This window comes from Mustela lutreola, chromosome 15 (assembly GCF_030435805.1).
Source record: "Mustela lutreola isolate mMusLut2 chromosome 15, mMusLut2.pri, whole genome shotgun sequence".
Classification (NCBI taxonomy): domain Eukaryota; kingdom Metazoa; phylum Chordata; class Mammalia; order Carnivora; family Mustelidae; genus Mustela; species Mustela lutreola.
The window spans coordinates 37,388,446-37,404,946 of record NC_081304.1 but is presented as its reverse complement, the minus strand read 5'-3'; the positions used below and the strand labels follow the sequence as shown (position 1 = coordinate 37,404,946).

The following is a 16,501-nucleotide window of genomic DNA, read 5'->3' as shown; positions in this document are numbered from 1 at the left end:
CAGGCCGTGGTGATCTCTCACCAGAATGACTGCATCGGCCACCCAGTTGGTCTCTCTGCTTTTAGGCACCTTTCATCTCTATATATTTTTCATACTGTGGCCTAAAGATGCAAATGTGACTGACCTTCCTTTAAAATCCTCTGGCTTCCCAGTGCCCTCAAGATAAAGCACAAATCCTAATGCACTGTATTTTGCAAGGTATGGATTATTTAGCATTCCACTTTTCTGGCCTCATCTACCATTCTCGCCTGGAGGGTAAACTCCAAACATACAGAATTACTTGTTTTACAGCTAGTCCAAAGCCCTTTACCCCACTTCACTTGGTCTGCTTCCGCTCATTGCCTCTGGCTTGGCTTAGATGTTGCGTCGCCCTCAGGGGGTGGGGGTAATGTCCTTGTGTGCTCTCTGAGCTTTCAGGCCTCATTTCATACTCCAGAGCTCCATCCCACACTAGGCAGTGCTGCCCAATGGTTAAACCCACAGGCAATAGTGTCTGGTTTCTAGGATTCGAATTCCACGTTGGCCATGTACTAGCTGTGCGACCTAGGGCAAGTGAATAATCACCCCCGTAACGTCGGGATAATATTTCATCAGTGTGTTGTGAGAATTAAATGAGATGATGTAAGGTGCCTGATAATTAGAGGTGGCCATTACAACAGTATTGAAATCTAAAGCTCGACCTCCCACCCACCATATTCTCAAGACCGGGTTTGCGTGTGGTTTCGCTTTAATGCAGACGTTTGTTTCATATCACCTTGTAGTCTGTGTTTTACTTGACAAGGTAGTTCGACCGGGAGGCGATCACGACTTTCGTCCCCGAGCTCGCCGACACCCAACGCCCCCAGGTGGCTCCAGCTGTCTGCAACCAAAGCTGAGCGAACTAGGGCATACCACTCGAAATTTCACGGGAAGTAAGGCCTTTTCTAACCAAATAGTCTGTGTTTTTAACCCCTCCCCTCTTTCGCTTCCTAACCTCGAATTCTGTCAGACGCTATAAAAGTCAGAAACAGGACTGTAATTGGGACGGAGAAAGTAGGCTCAGCCTCCTCCCCCATGCTAATGCCTGCATTGGTACTTTCTCCTCTCGGTTCCCTCTCAATAATGGTACCGCCTGCGGAGGGGAGAACAGAGAGAGTTTCTGAAGATCTCAGGGTTCAGAGGCCGGTACTCGTACAGAACTACCCCTCGCGCGCTGGCACGGTGGTTCCGTCCACTGTCCTCTGATTGGCTGCGGAGGCCCCGCAGTCGGGCTCAGCCCGCCGCGCCGCGTTCAGTACAGCTTCGGCCGCCGCGCCGCCTGGCTCTCGTATTCCTTGTTGTCGGCGGGCTCTGGGGGCTCCGCGCTGCGGCCGTTAGTCATGTCGGGTAGGTGACTCCTTCAGCGAGCAGCGGCAGCGACGAGAAGGGGCCTGGCGGGGTTGGGCCGTTTTCCCGCCCACCGGAGGGCCCTGAGGGAGAGCCTCCGGCCCTGAGGGAGGCTTGGGGTGGGGGGGGCGGCCGTGGCCGCCGCCATGTTGGACTGAAGGGACGCACGCTCCCAACGCTCTCCGTCTGCAAATCTCCGCGGGAGCGCTTCGGGCCCCCCTTTTTTTTGACCCTGTCCTTGGAACCTGAGGAGACGTGCGGCTCCCGGGGAGGGTGTGTGAGTTGGGGGGGCGGAGGCCGTCTACGCCATCACGGGGGCGGGGGGAAGCCCGTGATTAGAGCATCCGCCTGAGAGAATCGGTGCTTCTGGTTCTCCGCTCCGCCTCAGATCTTTCAGCGAGGCCTCGGGCCAGTCATCTCGCCGCCTCGTACCTCAGTTTCCCCATCTGTGAAGTGGAGCTGGGCCTTCCTGACTCACCCATTCATCAGGTGGGGGTCTTGACGCTCTGGGAGCCCTTTCAAAGGACGTTGCCTTGCACAAAATCCTACTTATCGTCATTCCCTCTACCGTAACCACCCGGATTCGAGTGGGGGTGTTAGCATGTAATTCAGCTTCCTCCTAGCCCTCCTCTCATTTTTCTCCCTTCTCCAGTTGTTTATCTCCTATAAGAGCCCTGCAGGTGAGCCTTTTCTGGTCTGAATAGAGTCCTGTAGGTACATGTGTCATTTACCTTAAAGCATCCAGGCCAAAGGAAAGGCAGTGTTACACGAAACATTTAAAGTGGTAGACAACCCCCCTCCCCCGCGGTGTGGAAGAGGAAAAAAAAAAAAAGGCATCGATCTCTTTAGGTCAGTTTAGGTCCTGCTAATAAACCCGAACATAAAGTCTGGAACACGAATGTTTCCTAGATTTAGCAGTCCTAGCTAACACACAAGGTCCTCTCTGTTGTGGGTACCTCCCAGGCTGCAAAGACCCAGCTATCCGCTTGCTAGAAAACATCATTAGAGATCACATTTCATGTGGAAAAGCAGAACATTTCCTTGAAGCCATATGATGGGGATCAAAGGGATGGCTGGCACAGTCTTCTACATTTTTTAAGGGAGGACCTGTTGGTATTAAAAAAAACAAAACAAAACCCGCAAACACCCCCCACCCCCCCCCGCCGCCGCCCCCACTCCCCATCCAGTGTTGTGGAAGGATGGAAATCTGTGACAAAAAGCAAGTAGCAGGCTGAGATGAGGCCAAATTAACAGGACTGGCTGGACAGTAGAATAACTGATATTCCTTAGATTAACCTTAATATTACGTCTGAGGATTGAGTTTTTGTAGGACAGGGCACCTACCTGATGAAAGAGGCTTTTAACTGCACAGGATTTCTCTTTAAATATTTAATCCTTGCTCCAGGAAAAAAATAGTTTCTTATTCCAAGTAGACATTGGTACATCTTTTACCAGGTACATAATTTGGAATGAAGTCTGGTAAAGCTCCACAGAAGTATGTAGAAGTTTATCCTTAGGAGATGTGTTACCCATCCATGGTTTAAAAAAAAAAAAATGAAAAGATTCTCCTACCCTCATGGGGAAATTGACCGTTTCAATGGACATTAAAAACTATTGGCGTGTGTTGATTTTTAACATCTTTATTGGTGTAAAACAATGGCTGTTTTTAATAGGACTGCATAGCTTTTATGGAAGGTTAAATTTTAGAGGTTATCATTTGCAAAATCCAGGATTTTCAGCTGTCATATTAGTGTGTGAGCTCTTTTATCCATTAGTACTGATCTTTGAAGTACCAAGACACTAGATTAATTTGTCACTTTGTAAATTAAGTTTTTTAAATATCAAGATTGGCTTTCACATGTGAAAAGGACCTTATTTGATTGTTCCTAAATTTTGTGTCCATTAAAGCGAGAATCTTTAAGTTCTGCTTAGTGTTACATAGTGTTTATACATTTTGTAAAATGTGTATAAAAATATTTTGACTTTATGTAAAAATAAGTATTATGCTTTTGACTTTTTTTTTTTTTTTTTTGGTGAATGTTTCAGTTAATAAATGTAACAGTAAACTCCCTGTAAACAGCTAATTGCATTAACTTTAGTTAAATGCTTAAACATTCCAAACTCAACCACTCCAGATGCCTGACAGCAGACTTACAAACCTAATAAAATAAAAGTGCTTACATAGTCAATAAATAAGTAAAAATTATAAATATTGTAAGTCATACTCATTCATATATTGTTTACAAATGTGAATTATCTGACACCTTCAAGTTAGAATCAAATCTAATATCAGTTATACATACAAAAATTAAAGTTAAGGTAGTTCTCATTTTGGCAGTATGGCAGACCAAAATAAATTCAAATCTTCTATCTACAAACATCAGAAATGCAAGAATTTATTTAAAAAAGGGGGAAGGGAAGACCTAACTGCCAGAAATGAAGTATAAGCCAGCATAGGGCTAGCTTGACAGTTGCCCTGAAGAGGCAGATGTAGGTCTCATCATTTAGAGACTTGGGATTTTTGTTTGTTTTTTAAGATTTTATTTGAGAGAGTGAGCACAAGGAGGAAGGGAGAGGGAGAAGCAGGCCCTCTGCTGAGTAGGGAACCTGACTTGGGTCTCGTTCCCAGGACTCCAGGATCAAGGCCCTGGGCCGAAGGCACACACTTAACTGACTGAGCCACCCAGGTGCCCTGAAACTTGGGTTTTATTACCCAAGTACCCAAGGAAATGAAGCCTTGAGACTGTTAGAGCCAGATAATGGGAACTGAGACCTTACATAAAATCTAGATGTTTAAAAGATTGTCTTCAGTGAAAGAGTGAACTAGGAAAAAACCTTTGTATCAGCATAACAGATAACAAGGAAGCTTGGGTCCTGAGTAAAAAAGTTCTGTCCTGAGAATTTGTAACCTGGGAACTATGCTTCATACAATTTGGGCGTACATTTGGGCTAGTTAATGGGGAGTCCAGGAAAACTCAAGCCAAGAAATTAACATAAAAATTGGTTCTGCTCCTGGTAGAAATGAAAAATCTTTTCTGGGGGGAAATTTCACAGACTAGGTCACAGGAATCTTCTAGAAAAAATAAGCCTTGCAAAAGGTAGATTCACATTAAACAATTGTAGAACTTGAGGAAACAGTTCACCAAAATGAAAATTTATGGCAAATGGTGTTAGAACCCTAATAGTTAATCTGAAAGCAATTAAGTTTGACATTACTAAAAACCTAAAGGAAGGAATCAACCCTAAGATCTAAGATGTTATGAAGAAAGACGATATAGCTTTAAAAAGAACCTAGTATGAAATAGAAACAGTGGTTAAGTTGAATTGCAGACTTAGCAGAAGAAATAATTAGTGAAGTGGAAGACAGATACAGTTACTCACAGTTTAGTTCAGAAGATGAAAAATAAGGTTTAAAAACAGATGGAGAAGTCCTATCATACATATAGTATGTATGTAGTATGTCTCCTAAGAAAATGGGATCAATATTACAGTTGAGATTTTTCCAAAATTGGTAAATATTTTGGCTCAAAAAGCAGTAGTTTGAAACACGAGACATAAAAATCAGTTCATACCTAGGTACATTGATGTGAAACTGTAGGTTATGAAATCCCAGTTACCTATCAGAAGAAAATAGGAAACTGTTAAGTTTGGTAGACTTAAAAGTTCTAAGAAGTTGAAAAATAATGAAATGATCCTAAGTCTAAAGACTAAGTACCACTTTCAGGCCTTTGCCAAAAGAACTAAAATAAAGTAAATCCAGGAAGGAGAAGTAGAATGCAAAAACAGTAGAAGGAGCAAACACAGTAAATAAAAGGCAGATATTATTAACAGTATGGAACATTGAAGATTAAAGTGATTACATTTGGAAGTTAAAAAGGAAGCAAAAAGAAGAAAAATTGAATGTTTAACTTCTAAGGCAATATGGGAAAAGAGTAAAGAAAATCTAGTATGAGGCAGGAAAGGAGTTAAAAGGATAAAGAAAATCCTAGTAAGTAGAAAAATCTAATAAAGCGCATAGGAATAAATGAAAACTAGTAGTAAAAATAAGAAAATGCCAATTCAAAGAGTTTCATATTGGGAAAAAAATTGTTCAGAAATGATATACCTAAAACCTAAGATTAAGAGATGTTGGAAGTACCGAGATAGAAAAAGATGAACCAGACAATCAATAACCAAAAGGAAGATTGTTTTGTTATGTTACTAGTCGAAATAAAGTTTGGACCTTTTTAATCATGATATAATGTTAAAAGAGGATTCATCACGGATATATAAACCTGTACTTTTGGGCGCCTGGGTGGCTCCGTGGATTAAGCCTCTGCCTTCAGCTCAGGTCATGATCCTAGGGTGCTGGGATCGAGCCCCACATCAGGCTCTCTGCTCAGCAGGGAGCCTGCTTCCCCCTCTCTCTCTCTGCCTGCCTCTCTGCCAACTTGTGATCACTTTCTCTGTCAAATAAATAAATAAAATCTTAAAAAATTAAAATAAACCTGTACTTTTGCTTAACAATAGAGCCTCAGAATATAGAAACCAACAAAATATAAATGACAAGCCTGGTAAAATGGAGTTTTTTTTTTTTTTTTAAAGCATACCTTTCTTGGGGCGCCTGGGTGGCTCAGTGGGTTAAGCCTCTGCCTTTGGCTCAGGTCATGATCTCAGGGTCCTGGGATCGAGTCCCACATCAGGCTCTCTGCTTGGTGGGGAGCCTGCTTCCTCCTCTCTCTCTCTCTTTGCCTGCCACTCTGCCTGCTCGGTCTCCCTCTGTCAGATAAATAAATAAAATCTTAAAAAATAAATAAATAAATAAATAAATAAAGCATACCTTTCTTTATAATTAATAGATGGGGCAGACCAAATGTTAAGAGTATGAATGGTATAACCAACAAGTATCATCTAGAGTTAGAGAATTTACTCAACATTTAGGGAATATATAGTTCTTTTCAAGCTTGTAAGGGGCATTTGTGCAAGTAGAATACTTATCAAGGGGAAAAGCGAGAAACAGCAAATCCTAGTAAGTACCAGGAATAATAGAGAGAATACCTTTTCTGGCTGCAATGGAATATAATTAGAAAACCGCAGAATCAAAACCCTATACATTTGGAAATCAAAACATTTCTAAATCATGGATTCAGACACAAGGCTCAAGTGTAGAGTACTCCTAATTAGCAGTAGTTTAAAATGCCATAACATTTACAAACTCAACTTCTCTAATGAATATAAGGGCCATTCTAACTGGTTAATATATCTTCTACCAGTTTTAAAGTCAGCCAATGAAGAAAGTCAGATTTAAAATTTCAGAGGACCAAAGTGACTGGGTTAAATTATGGACTCACATACTTAGATTTGAGCCAGGGTCACATGACCTATGTGTTGTATACTTGTATAATTTTGAGTGAAAGGGAAATAAACAGGTGTTGAACACCATCCTCAGTGGGAGAACCCCCCCCCCCCCCCCCATCCATGCCTTGGCGTATAATTGAAGCTAAAGCTTCATTTATCACCAGGGTACCTTAAGTTTTACTCCTACATGCCCCCCCCACTTCATAATCCTTTTCAGTTTCTGATTTAGTTGAAGCTAATTTTCTTTCTCATTTGGTAGATGTGTCTAATTTGTTTATGGTCCAATGAGATTCTATGTGCTTTTCTTACTTGGTTATTAGTGATAAATCTATGGTCATTTTATCATGGGTGTGGTGGTGATACAATTTTTTCTTTGTTTCAGCCTTATGTTCTTCACATTCATAGAAGTAGTTAGGATTTTAATCAATATTCTTATGATTAAGGATTTTAAAAAAATCTTTAGTCTGATTGTAGATCTCTGCTGCAAAAAAGTGGTGAAGCTCATGTCATCTACTTATATTGGCAGTGGCAGTGTTTTCATATTGTAGCTTTATGTGAATTGAATGCAGATGTCACTGATTTGATTTCTGGTGGGTTTTCAGAAGAATTGTTTGACAGCAAATGATTTTGTTTCATGTTGGATGAGATTGGGGTTAGGGGACAGCAGTTTCAGTTGGAGTTATTTTTTGCAGTTTGAAAGAATATTTCATATAAATTGCTCGTATTCATCACTAATAAACTTAGGTCATTCATTTGACTCCAAAAACCCAAAGGATAGGGCCTCTTTAAAAGTTTTTGATACAACTGATGTTTTGAGATACCGAGAAAAGCTTTTTTTTCCAGAAAAAGTTTTTTTTTTTTAACATTATTTAATTCATGCCTTCCTTTGTAGTTTTTATTGCCAAAAAGGAAACTGGAAGTAGGTATTGCTGAGTTGGTATACCGATTGGCCAAGTCCCTGAAACCTTAGTAAAGTTGGAGATTAACAACTAACTTAGCTGCTTTTACCAAAATCTTCAGCGATCTAGTTGTTGCTGCGGACAGCCAGAGCAGTCCAGTACAGGGAAATGATGTGTATGTTGGGCTGGTGAGGATTTACAAGTCAGTGTAATCCTGGGGATTTATCTTGTCCGAGTGTGTGTCTTTCCCCCTTTTTAGTCTCGATTAATTTCAGTAGATGCCTTTTTGTGTATAAAGATAACTTGAGTTTTTGTTAAAAGGATGGATTTTTCACTGATTGTTTTATACTGGTTTACTTGGTTCTTGTGACCATTAGGAGCCATTTATAGATTAGTTGTTTTTCAAAGACGTAGTTACTGTAAGCAAATCCTTAACACAGTAATTTTAAGTAGTTTTCTTTCCGTAGGTAGTTTTTATTACATTTTCTTACCAGATTTCATCTGTAAAAGCTAAAGTCAGCTTTTGAGGGAAGCATAATTTTAAATAAGATTTAAAATTCTTTTTATGTGTTTTAGATTCTGGAACTTACGGTCAGTCTGGGGGTGAGCAGCAAAGGTAAAGTATATGTACGTTTTACTAACACTGTGTAAGAGTAGAACTGAGGGAAAAAAAGATGAATTTAGTCAAGTGTTCCTTTTGAGATTTGGTATGTGGATTTTTTACAGTTAAATATTAGCTTGTCAAGGGGGAAGGGCCTGTGTACATATGTACTGAAACATTTTTTCTTCTTTTTAAAAAACCTGCTTGAATCAGTAAATACAGATGCCCCCTAGAGATTAAAACAAATCTCATAGGTATTTTAAAGCATATTTTCTTTAAGAAATTTTTAAGATGAAAGTATTAAAAGGTTTAGACAATTGAACTATATAACAGGTTCTTAGAGAAAGCACTTAAGTTTTTTCTTGTATATAATAATGCGATTTTTTTTTCAGAGCAGATTTTCTTTAAGCACTATAATATAAATGTTTAGCATTTTAAAAAGACTCCTTACCATACTTACGATAAAAAGAAAAGTCTGATTTTACGTGACTGTATACATACAGTAGGGTTCTCGTAATTGCCAGAAACAGCCTTCAACTTTCACTATAAATATTATGGAGCCCAGTGTGAGATACTCAGAATAGCATCTCAGGTATCTTCTGTCTTCAGGTTTTACGCTTCATGAATACAAAACTGGTTTGACTTTTCTATTCTTATTGTAGTTCTAACTTCACAGTAGGCAACAAACAAATGTTTATTCAGTGAAATATGTTTTATAAAGTTAAATTCTGTTAGCATTTGATAGCTTTAGAATAATAAAAAGGTTTTCTTTTCAAGTATTTTGGGGGGAGCATATATTCAGAAAGTTTGTTTCTGACTTGTTAGAATTTGCATGCTATCAAATGAAAGTTCAGATCTGAGGAAGGTACCTTTATTCAGTCGACAAACTATATGCCAGGCTGTGCTGTGTTACTGGGGGTACAATATATTAAAAGCAGATTTAAGGCAGATGGTAGGAAGAAATTAATCTGTCAAACAGCTAATTTGATTAAAGTGCTGATTTAAACAGTTAATTTTCTGTCTTGGATTTTTAAAATCATGGGTTTTAGTTCCATGTAGTCACTCTCCACACCTGAGTATAATTCCCTTGAGATTTTCTGGTTCTTTTGAAATTGTATTTGTGTGAGATTGTCAAAGCTAAACTTTCGGTGCTTGCTTAGTATTAAAGAGTCTGGGAGTGATTCATTTATGTCTTAATAGTCTTTGGTTTTCACCTTTCAATTTAGACTCTAAGAGACAGGCAGATCGGCAGTTTTTCAGAAGAGAGCCTTGTGCAGAGTTGAAAGTTGAAACTGAAGATGGTTTTTTTTTTTAAGCTTTTAAATTCTAACACATCTCTTTCAAGTACTACATTTTTCTTTTACAGTTATTCTTCCTATGGAAATCAAGGGAACCAAGCTTATGGACAAGCACCACAAGTAGGTTAAAATATAAATTGTGCTTTTTGTAAACAATTATTTTTATCTTAAGTAGGTGATGAAACTTGTATTTACCTAAATTTCAGAGCTATTCTGGCTATGGACAAACTACTGATTCCTCATACGGACAGAACTATGGCAGCTACTCCGGCTATGGACAAAGCCAATCAGGTTGGACTGGTTTGTTAAATTTGCTATTTTAGAAATTAAAAAATCAGAACATTTACTAAATAGTATATCCATTCGATCTTCAGGTTATTCACAGTCCTACGGTGGTTATGAGAATCAAAAGCAGAGCTCATATGGCCAGCAGCCTTATAATAACCAGGGACAGCAAAACACGGAATCATCAGGAGGGTAAGGAAAACAATAAAAACACTGATTCTGTGTTGGGTAGTGGAAATAATACTTTGGGTATTAAATAGACTTCACCATCAAACTAGCTTTACATTTTTTTTTTTCCAGAAAAGTTTTGAAGTATGAATTTCACAGTTCTTTGTTAAGAAGAATATGCAAATTGTCTGCATTGTCATTTGATTCCTATGTGTTTTTTGTTTGTTTGTCTTTAAAGATTTTATTTATTTGACAGAGATCACAAGTAGGCAGAGAAGGAGGTAGAGAGAGAGGAGGAAGAAGGCTCTCTGTTAAGCAGAGAGCCTGATGTGGGGCTCGATCCAGGACCCTGGGATCATGACCTGAGCCGAAGGCAGAGGCTTTAACCCACTGAGCCACCCAGGCGCCCCCCTATGTGTTATTTGTAATATTGCTATTTAGTTGTTTATGAATGCACATTATTTTTAAAGATTTTATTTATTTGGGAGAGAGAGAGAGCAAGTGAGCGAGTATGAGCCGTGGGAGGGGCAGAGGAAGAAGTAGAGTCCCTGCTGAGTAGGGAGGGTAATTTGGTACTTGATCCCAAGACCCTGGGATCATGACCTGACCTGAAGACAGATGCTTAACCGACTGAGCTACCCAGATGCCCTAAACCACATGATTTAAATGTTAAAAAAAATTTGGACCTTTGCTTTATATGTGAGATTAAATAAGAAACTGGGAGAGACTTTTAGTGCTTTCTTTTATTTCCATTTTATTTTTTAGCCATTTTAATATATTACCTTTTCAGGGACAAAAATACTTAGAGAGTGCCAAAACCTATCCACACATTTTAGATACTCTAAATTTGTCTTGTTAACATAGGTGGGTGAATATTTACCAAGAAGTTTATGGGTTTTGTAGCTTGCCTTTTTTTCTTAAATTTTTGTTTGTTTTTTTTAGTTTTTTTTTTAAAGTTTCAGATATGAGGAGCTTGTTCTTGTTACTAATTTTAGTAATAGCAACTTAATTTTTTAAAATTGCGCTTTACATTTTGTGAAATACTTTTGCATTCTCTAATTGATCCTTAGCCATTATGAGTGTCAGTAATTATCCCCAGTTTGTAGAGGTGAAGAGAAAGTAAGATTATGTAGCCTGTTAAGTTGCATAGCTAAAAAATGAGGCAAAAACTGAGATCCCAACAAGTATTCTCTCTGTAGTGAAAAAAATTATTCTAAGTGAAATTCAGTTAAATAAAAGCATTGAGGAAAGATTTGTTAAGGTCACATTGTTAGTCTTATAGATGTGAGACTGTTTTGAAAAAGTGGAGTACACATGTAGAGAATAATTTTCAGAAAGCACGTTACATCAGAAAGATGAATTCTTTAAGCCCTGTTGGTTAGGTTTTTTTTTTTTTTTTCTTTTAAGATTTTATTTATTTGAGACAGATCTCAAGTAGGCAGAGAGGCAGGCAGAGAGAGAGGAGGAAGCAGGCTCCCCACTGAGCAGAGAGCCTGATGTGGGGCTGGATCCCAGGACTCTGGGATCATGACCTGAGCCAAAGGCAGAGGCTTTAACCCACTGAGCCACCCAGGTGCCCCAAGCCCTGTTGGTTAGTTTTAAAGTTAGGAGAATCCTTTTATAAGGATACATTTTTGGAGGAATGAGGTATATAGCAGGTATAAATATAAATAAAATAATAAAAGCAAATATAAAAATATAAAGTAAATATAAATGCAGGTCTCAATGAGGTATAAATGTAAAAGATAAGTGTTAGATTTGGTTTGACAGCCATTTAACTTTTTTAATTTTAATTTGTTATTATTTTTAAAATTTGTAAAAATTTATTTATTTGAAAGAGTATGCATGTGCGTGTGTGCAGGTGGGGAGAGGGACGGAGAGAGGGAGAGAGAATCTCAAGCAGACTCCCCACTGAGCGTGGAGCCTGCAACATGGGGCTCCATCCCATGACCCTGAGATGCTTAATCGACTGAGCCACCCAGGTGCCTCTAGTTTTTTTTTCCCTCTCTTTGACAATTTTAAAGTGAAGCACTAAGGTTCTGACTGTTGATGTGAGACATCAACATGTCTCTCACATCAAAATACTCATGTTGGGGGAACATACTGATCTTTATTACATTGCTCTGGTCACCTGATGCAGAATAAGATGTCACTATTGAGTTATGAGACTTTTTGTTCCCTTTTTAAAAAGGTAAACATTAGAACTCAAATCTAATTAAATGTTCTTTCAACATTCCCATCCTGAGAACATGTAATTAATAGTCATATTGCTTAGAAATTTCTTCTTGAATTGCCAGAGATAATAAAAATATTTCATTTTTTGGTAGACTAGTTTCAGATAAGAAATGGCATCACAGGGGTGCCTGGGTGGCTCAGTGGGTTAAAGCCTCTGCCTTCAGCTCAGGTCGTGATCCCAGGGTCCTGGGATTGAGCCTCACGTTGGGCTCTCTGCTCAGCATGGAACCTGCTTCCTCCTCTCTCTGCCTGCTTCTCTGCCTACTTGTGATCTCTGTCTGTCAAATAAATAAATAAAATCTTAAAAAAAAATAAAAATAAAAGTCCGATTTACTATTGTTACTTTTTTTTGGTAATATTCTGATTTTTAAGTAATCTCTAACCCCAGTTTGGGGCTCAGACCCACAACTCTTGAGATCAAAGTTTCCTGCTCCACCGACTAAGCCAGCCAGGAGCCCCTTATTACCGTTTTCTGAAATTTATCTTTGAAGATACTTAGAAGAATGTACTATAGGTTCCAAAGATAATTATAAGAAAATGGTACCCAAAATGTTATAACAGTGTTAAAATTAAGTGATAGAGAGAGCCATTTAATGTAACTATTAAAAGGACTCAGCACTTGCGGTGCCTGGGTGGCTCAGTTGGTTACACATCTGCCTTTGGCTCAAGTCACGATCTCAGGGTCCTGGGAACGAGCCCTGCATTGGGCTGCCTGCTCAGTGGGGAATCTGCTTCTCCTTATTCCTCTCCGCCAGCTCATTCTCCCTCTCTCAAATAAATAAATAAAATCCTAAAAAAAAAAAAGACTCAGCACTGGTTGTGGTATATTTGTTAAAGAATGAGACATATTACTCTGTTTTGTGGCACTTTTAATTTTTTTAAATTCAAGGAGTTGGTAAAAGCCATAGTGATATTTTGTTTCACTAATGTTCTTAAAGATGTATGTGGTTTTACTTATAATGTGGCACCTCTTCAGTTCTAGTGAATTATTTGAAAGTCATTCCATTGTTCATAAGGAGATTTTGTAGATAAAATAACTAAATGATTTGTACTACGGAGTGATATTAGGGCCGTCTGGGTGGCTCAGTCAGTTAAGTGTCTGACTCTTGATTTTGGCTCAGGTCATAATCTCAGGGTCATGAGATTGAGCCCTGTGTTGGGCTCTGTGCTCACTGGGGGAGTCTGCTCGAGATTCTCTCTCTCCCTCTGCCCCTTCCCTCTCTCTTCTCTCTCTTTTCTTTCTCTCCCTCTAGCAAATAAATCTTAAAAAGAGAAAGAAAAGAGAAAAGAAAGAAGTATTAAATGTGGTTGAGGTCTACCTGGTCTGGCCTTTTAGTCTTAGTCAGTTTACTACAGTGAACATAATCATTCTATAAAATTTCAAAATTCTTGATTTCTGTTTAGCCAAGGTGGAAGAGCGCCTTCATATGACCACTCAGACTATGGTCAACAAGATTCATATGACCAGCAGTCAGGCTATGATCAACATCAAGGTTCATATGATGATCAGTCAAATTATGGTCAGCAGCATGATTCCTATAATCAAAATCAGTCCTACCATTCACAAAGGGAGAATTACAGCCACCACGCACAAGGTATGGTATATTGACCTATTTTTTCTATTTTCCTCTCATAGAAGTATATTGAATTTTGGATTAAAAGACCTACATAGAATTTCAACTGTAAAAATTTAGAGTGACCTCATTGAATATACATGCTTCTCTCTTATGGCCATCAAAGCTAGTTTATTAGATTTCTATTTCTGAACTTCTTGGACTCCCAAATGGTCATGTGGCTTTTTGATGACTGATGACACGAATTTCTTTGTTGTGTCACTTAACTGATCATTTGATAATGCTGTTGCTACCACTTATTTTGATAGTGGTGGTATACTTTATTTAGGGAAATTATGATCCTATATTAGCTTTCTCACCTCATCGAAGAAGGACCAGCGATTCTTTTACTTGTTGTCTTACAGCGCTTGGAATATACTACTGATACTTAGGAATTGGCTTGTGCCATGGACGTGAATGCTTCAAGGGCACAAGTCTTGTTTTACTCATTTATACCCTCATTGCTTAGTATAGGTCCTGGTTTGTAGTAAGTGCTTAATAAATATTTGTTTATTCATTCAGTGCATTCAATTACTGAATAATTGAATGAATGAATAAGTGAATGAGTGAATGTGGAAGCTCATTTACTGAAGTCTTCAGTGAATATAGTCACTGAATATGTCCAGTTTGAAAATGCAGTTACTTCTTGTCCATGTTTGATTTACATTTAAGTATTTTTGAGGTGAAGAAATAGAAAAGAAATTTTGGGGGTAAAGAAATTGTAGATTAGGGTTATGCTTTTCATCTAATTATTAAGATGATGTACCTAATATTGTACTGGTAACTCAAACTGTTCTTCATCACCATCACATCAGCTGGTGATATCCATATCACCATTTTGCTGTCTGACTATAACAATGGAATTTGACACATATAATTCTCAAACATATTAAGTTTACTTTACAGGAAGCGTTTATCAGAAATGATAATATTTATTCACATATCTTATTTTCTTTTTTCTTGTAGATGACCGTCGTGATGTGAGTAGGTATGGAGAAGATAATAGAGGATATGGCGGGTCACAGGGAGGAGGTAGAGGGCGTGGGGGATATGACAAGGATGGAAGAGGTCCTATGACAGGTTTAAGGTAAGTATTCTGTATAGGTGCCTACATTTCTTCTCTCTGTCTTTTTTTAATTAAAAAAAAATTTGTTGTTTTACTTAGCTGGTTTGATTCCAGTGTCTGATTTAGTTAAGAGGCTTACGTAGATTATGTTATAGAGAAGGAGGCAGAAATTCAAAATTTCTTTTCAGTCTTAAGATATTGGTTAATTACCTCAGAGTAGGCTATGTTAGCAGTTAGTTTTTGTGGTGTATATTAAACACCAGTGGAGAAAATTCCCCTTTTATGGTTGTGATTAAACCACTTAACTATGTTTTTCCTGCCAGAGCTAGAGAGTCTAAACTCCTTTAAAAGATGACTCTGAGAATCCAAATATATTATATATAAAACATAAAAGGTAAGTTAATTTTAGATTGGAGTGTAGAGAGGCTATTCCTTAATCTTGAATCCCCTTGGGAAGGGACAATATTAGGAGGCCATAGCAGAGTATATAAAGGTGGGGTTGGCAAATGAGAAAGATTTTATGTAAACTACTTTTATCTTCTTTCTTAAGTAAATAATTATTGAAATAATTAGTGCAATATCCTCTGTCATTGCATATTTTATTCATACTAAGCTGTGGAAAAGATGACTTTTTAATTCAGCTTTTCTTTTCCTCATTGCTATCAGGTTTTGGTACTTAATTTTGGCATATGTTAGGAAAGCTGGTTATAAAATTACTTTTAAATATATCTGTAAATTTAGCACTTTGGCCCTAAAAACAAGAATGAAAAAATAATTGACATTTGTTATCCTCAGTTGAGGTTTGCAGGTTGCAAATTTATGTGTAAAATACACAGTGTTGAAGGATTAATTTGTGTTCCTTGGGAATTGAAATTATTAGTGGCCTGTTAACTGACGCTTAATAACATATCAGTGCCGGTTTGCTCTTTTGCTCCTTAGGGACTGTCTGTCCCCTGAGGTGACCTGAGCAACAGAACTAGTTACATACAGCACTATTACTTCTTTAAGTGAGCCAGGAATTTGATCACTGACTTGCGTTTCTCTGTGTTTAGTGTATGGTACTTTGATATTATGGCAGAATTAAAGCCTAAACATATTTGATGAACTTTTATAACACTGAACATTAAGTCTTTCGATTGATAGCCAAAGTCAGTTTTCAACATTTAAATATATTACTGTATGCTCTTTATTATCAAAGTGAGCAGCCTGCCATCATGTGGATATAAATGAACAATGTAAAGTGACATGGTGCTTACTTTCTACCTAATAGCCTCCTTCCCATCTCAAACAGAATCCCAAACAAAGTAGCTAACAGGTATATTTAATTTTCCAATTAGTATGTTAGATAATTGGCTTTTTTGGAATGCTGTGTTTTATAGTATATCGTAGGTTTGATTTTCTTCATAAGGAAGTTATGTCCAGTACATTATTAATTAGACTATGACAGTGTGTGAGAGTGGTAGAAACCCGCTTTTCAGAAGGACAAGGGGAGAGAAATCTTTAAAAGTGTGTTTTCATCTTTAAGAGATGACTCTTAGAGATTTGAAAGGACCTTGAATGAATCTCCTAATAACACAGGGGGGAGCTTTATACCTTAACCATCTTGAGAGTCCCATTTTAAATAATAGCTTTCA

At 38.1% G+C, this 16,501-nt stretch overlaps 1 protein-coding gene across 1 annotated transcript in view; it reads left to right on the top strand.

Moving 5' to 3' along the window:
• The first annotated feature begins 1,228 nt into the window (after positions 1–1,228).
• TAF15 (TATA-box binding protein associated factor 15) overlaps positions 1,229–16,501 on the top strand; it is a 28,689-nt gene continuing 13,416 nt past the window's right edge. Inside the window, exons 1-7 of the mRNA XM_059147287.1 lie at positions 1,229–1,365; positions 8,178–8,217; positions 9,569–9,620; positions 9,707–9,791; positions 9,875–9,977; positions 13,593–13,783; positions 14,768–14,888. Coding sequence (XP_059003270.1) covers positions 1,359–1,365; positions 8,178–8,217; positions 9,569–9,620; positions 9,707–9,791; positions 9,875–9,977; positions 13,593–13,783; positions 14,768–14,888 — 599 coding nt within the window. The 5' untranslated portion in view covers positions 1,229–1,358. The remainder of the gene's footprint in view (positions 1,366–8,177; positions 8,218–9,568; positions 9,621–9,706; positions 9,792–9,874; positions 9,978–13,592; positions 13,784–14,767; positions 14,889–16,501) is intronic.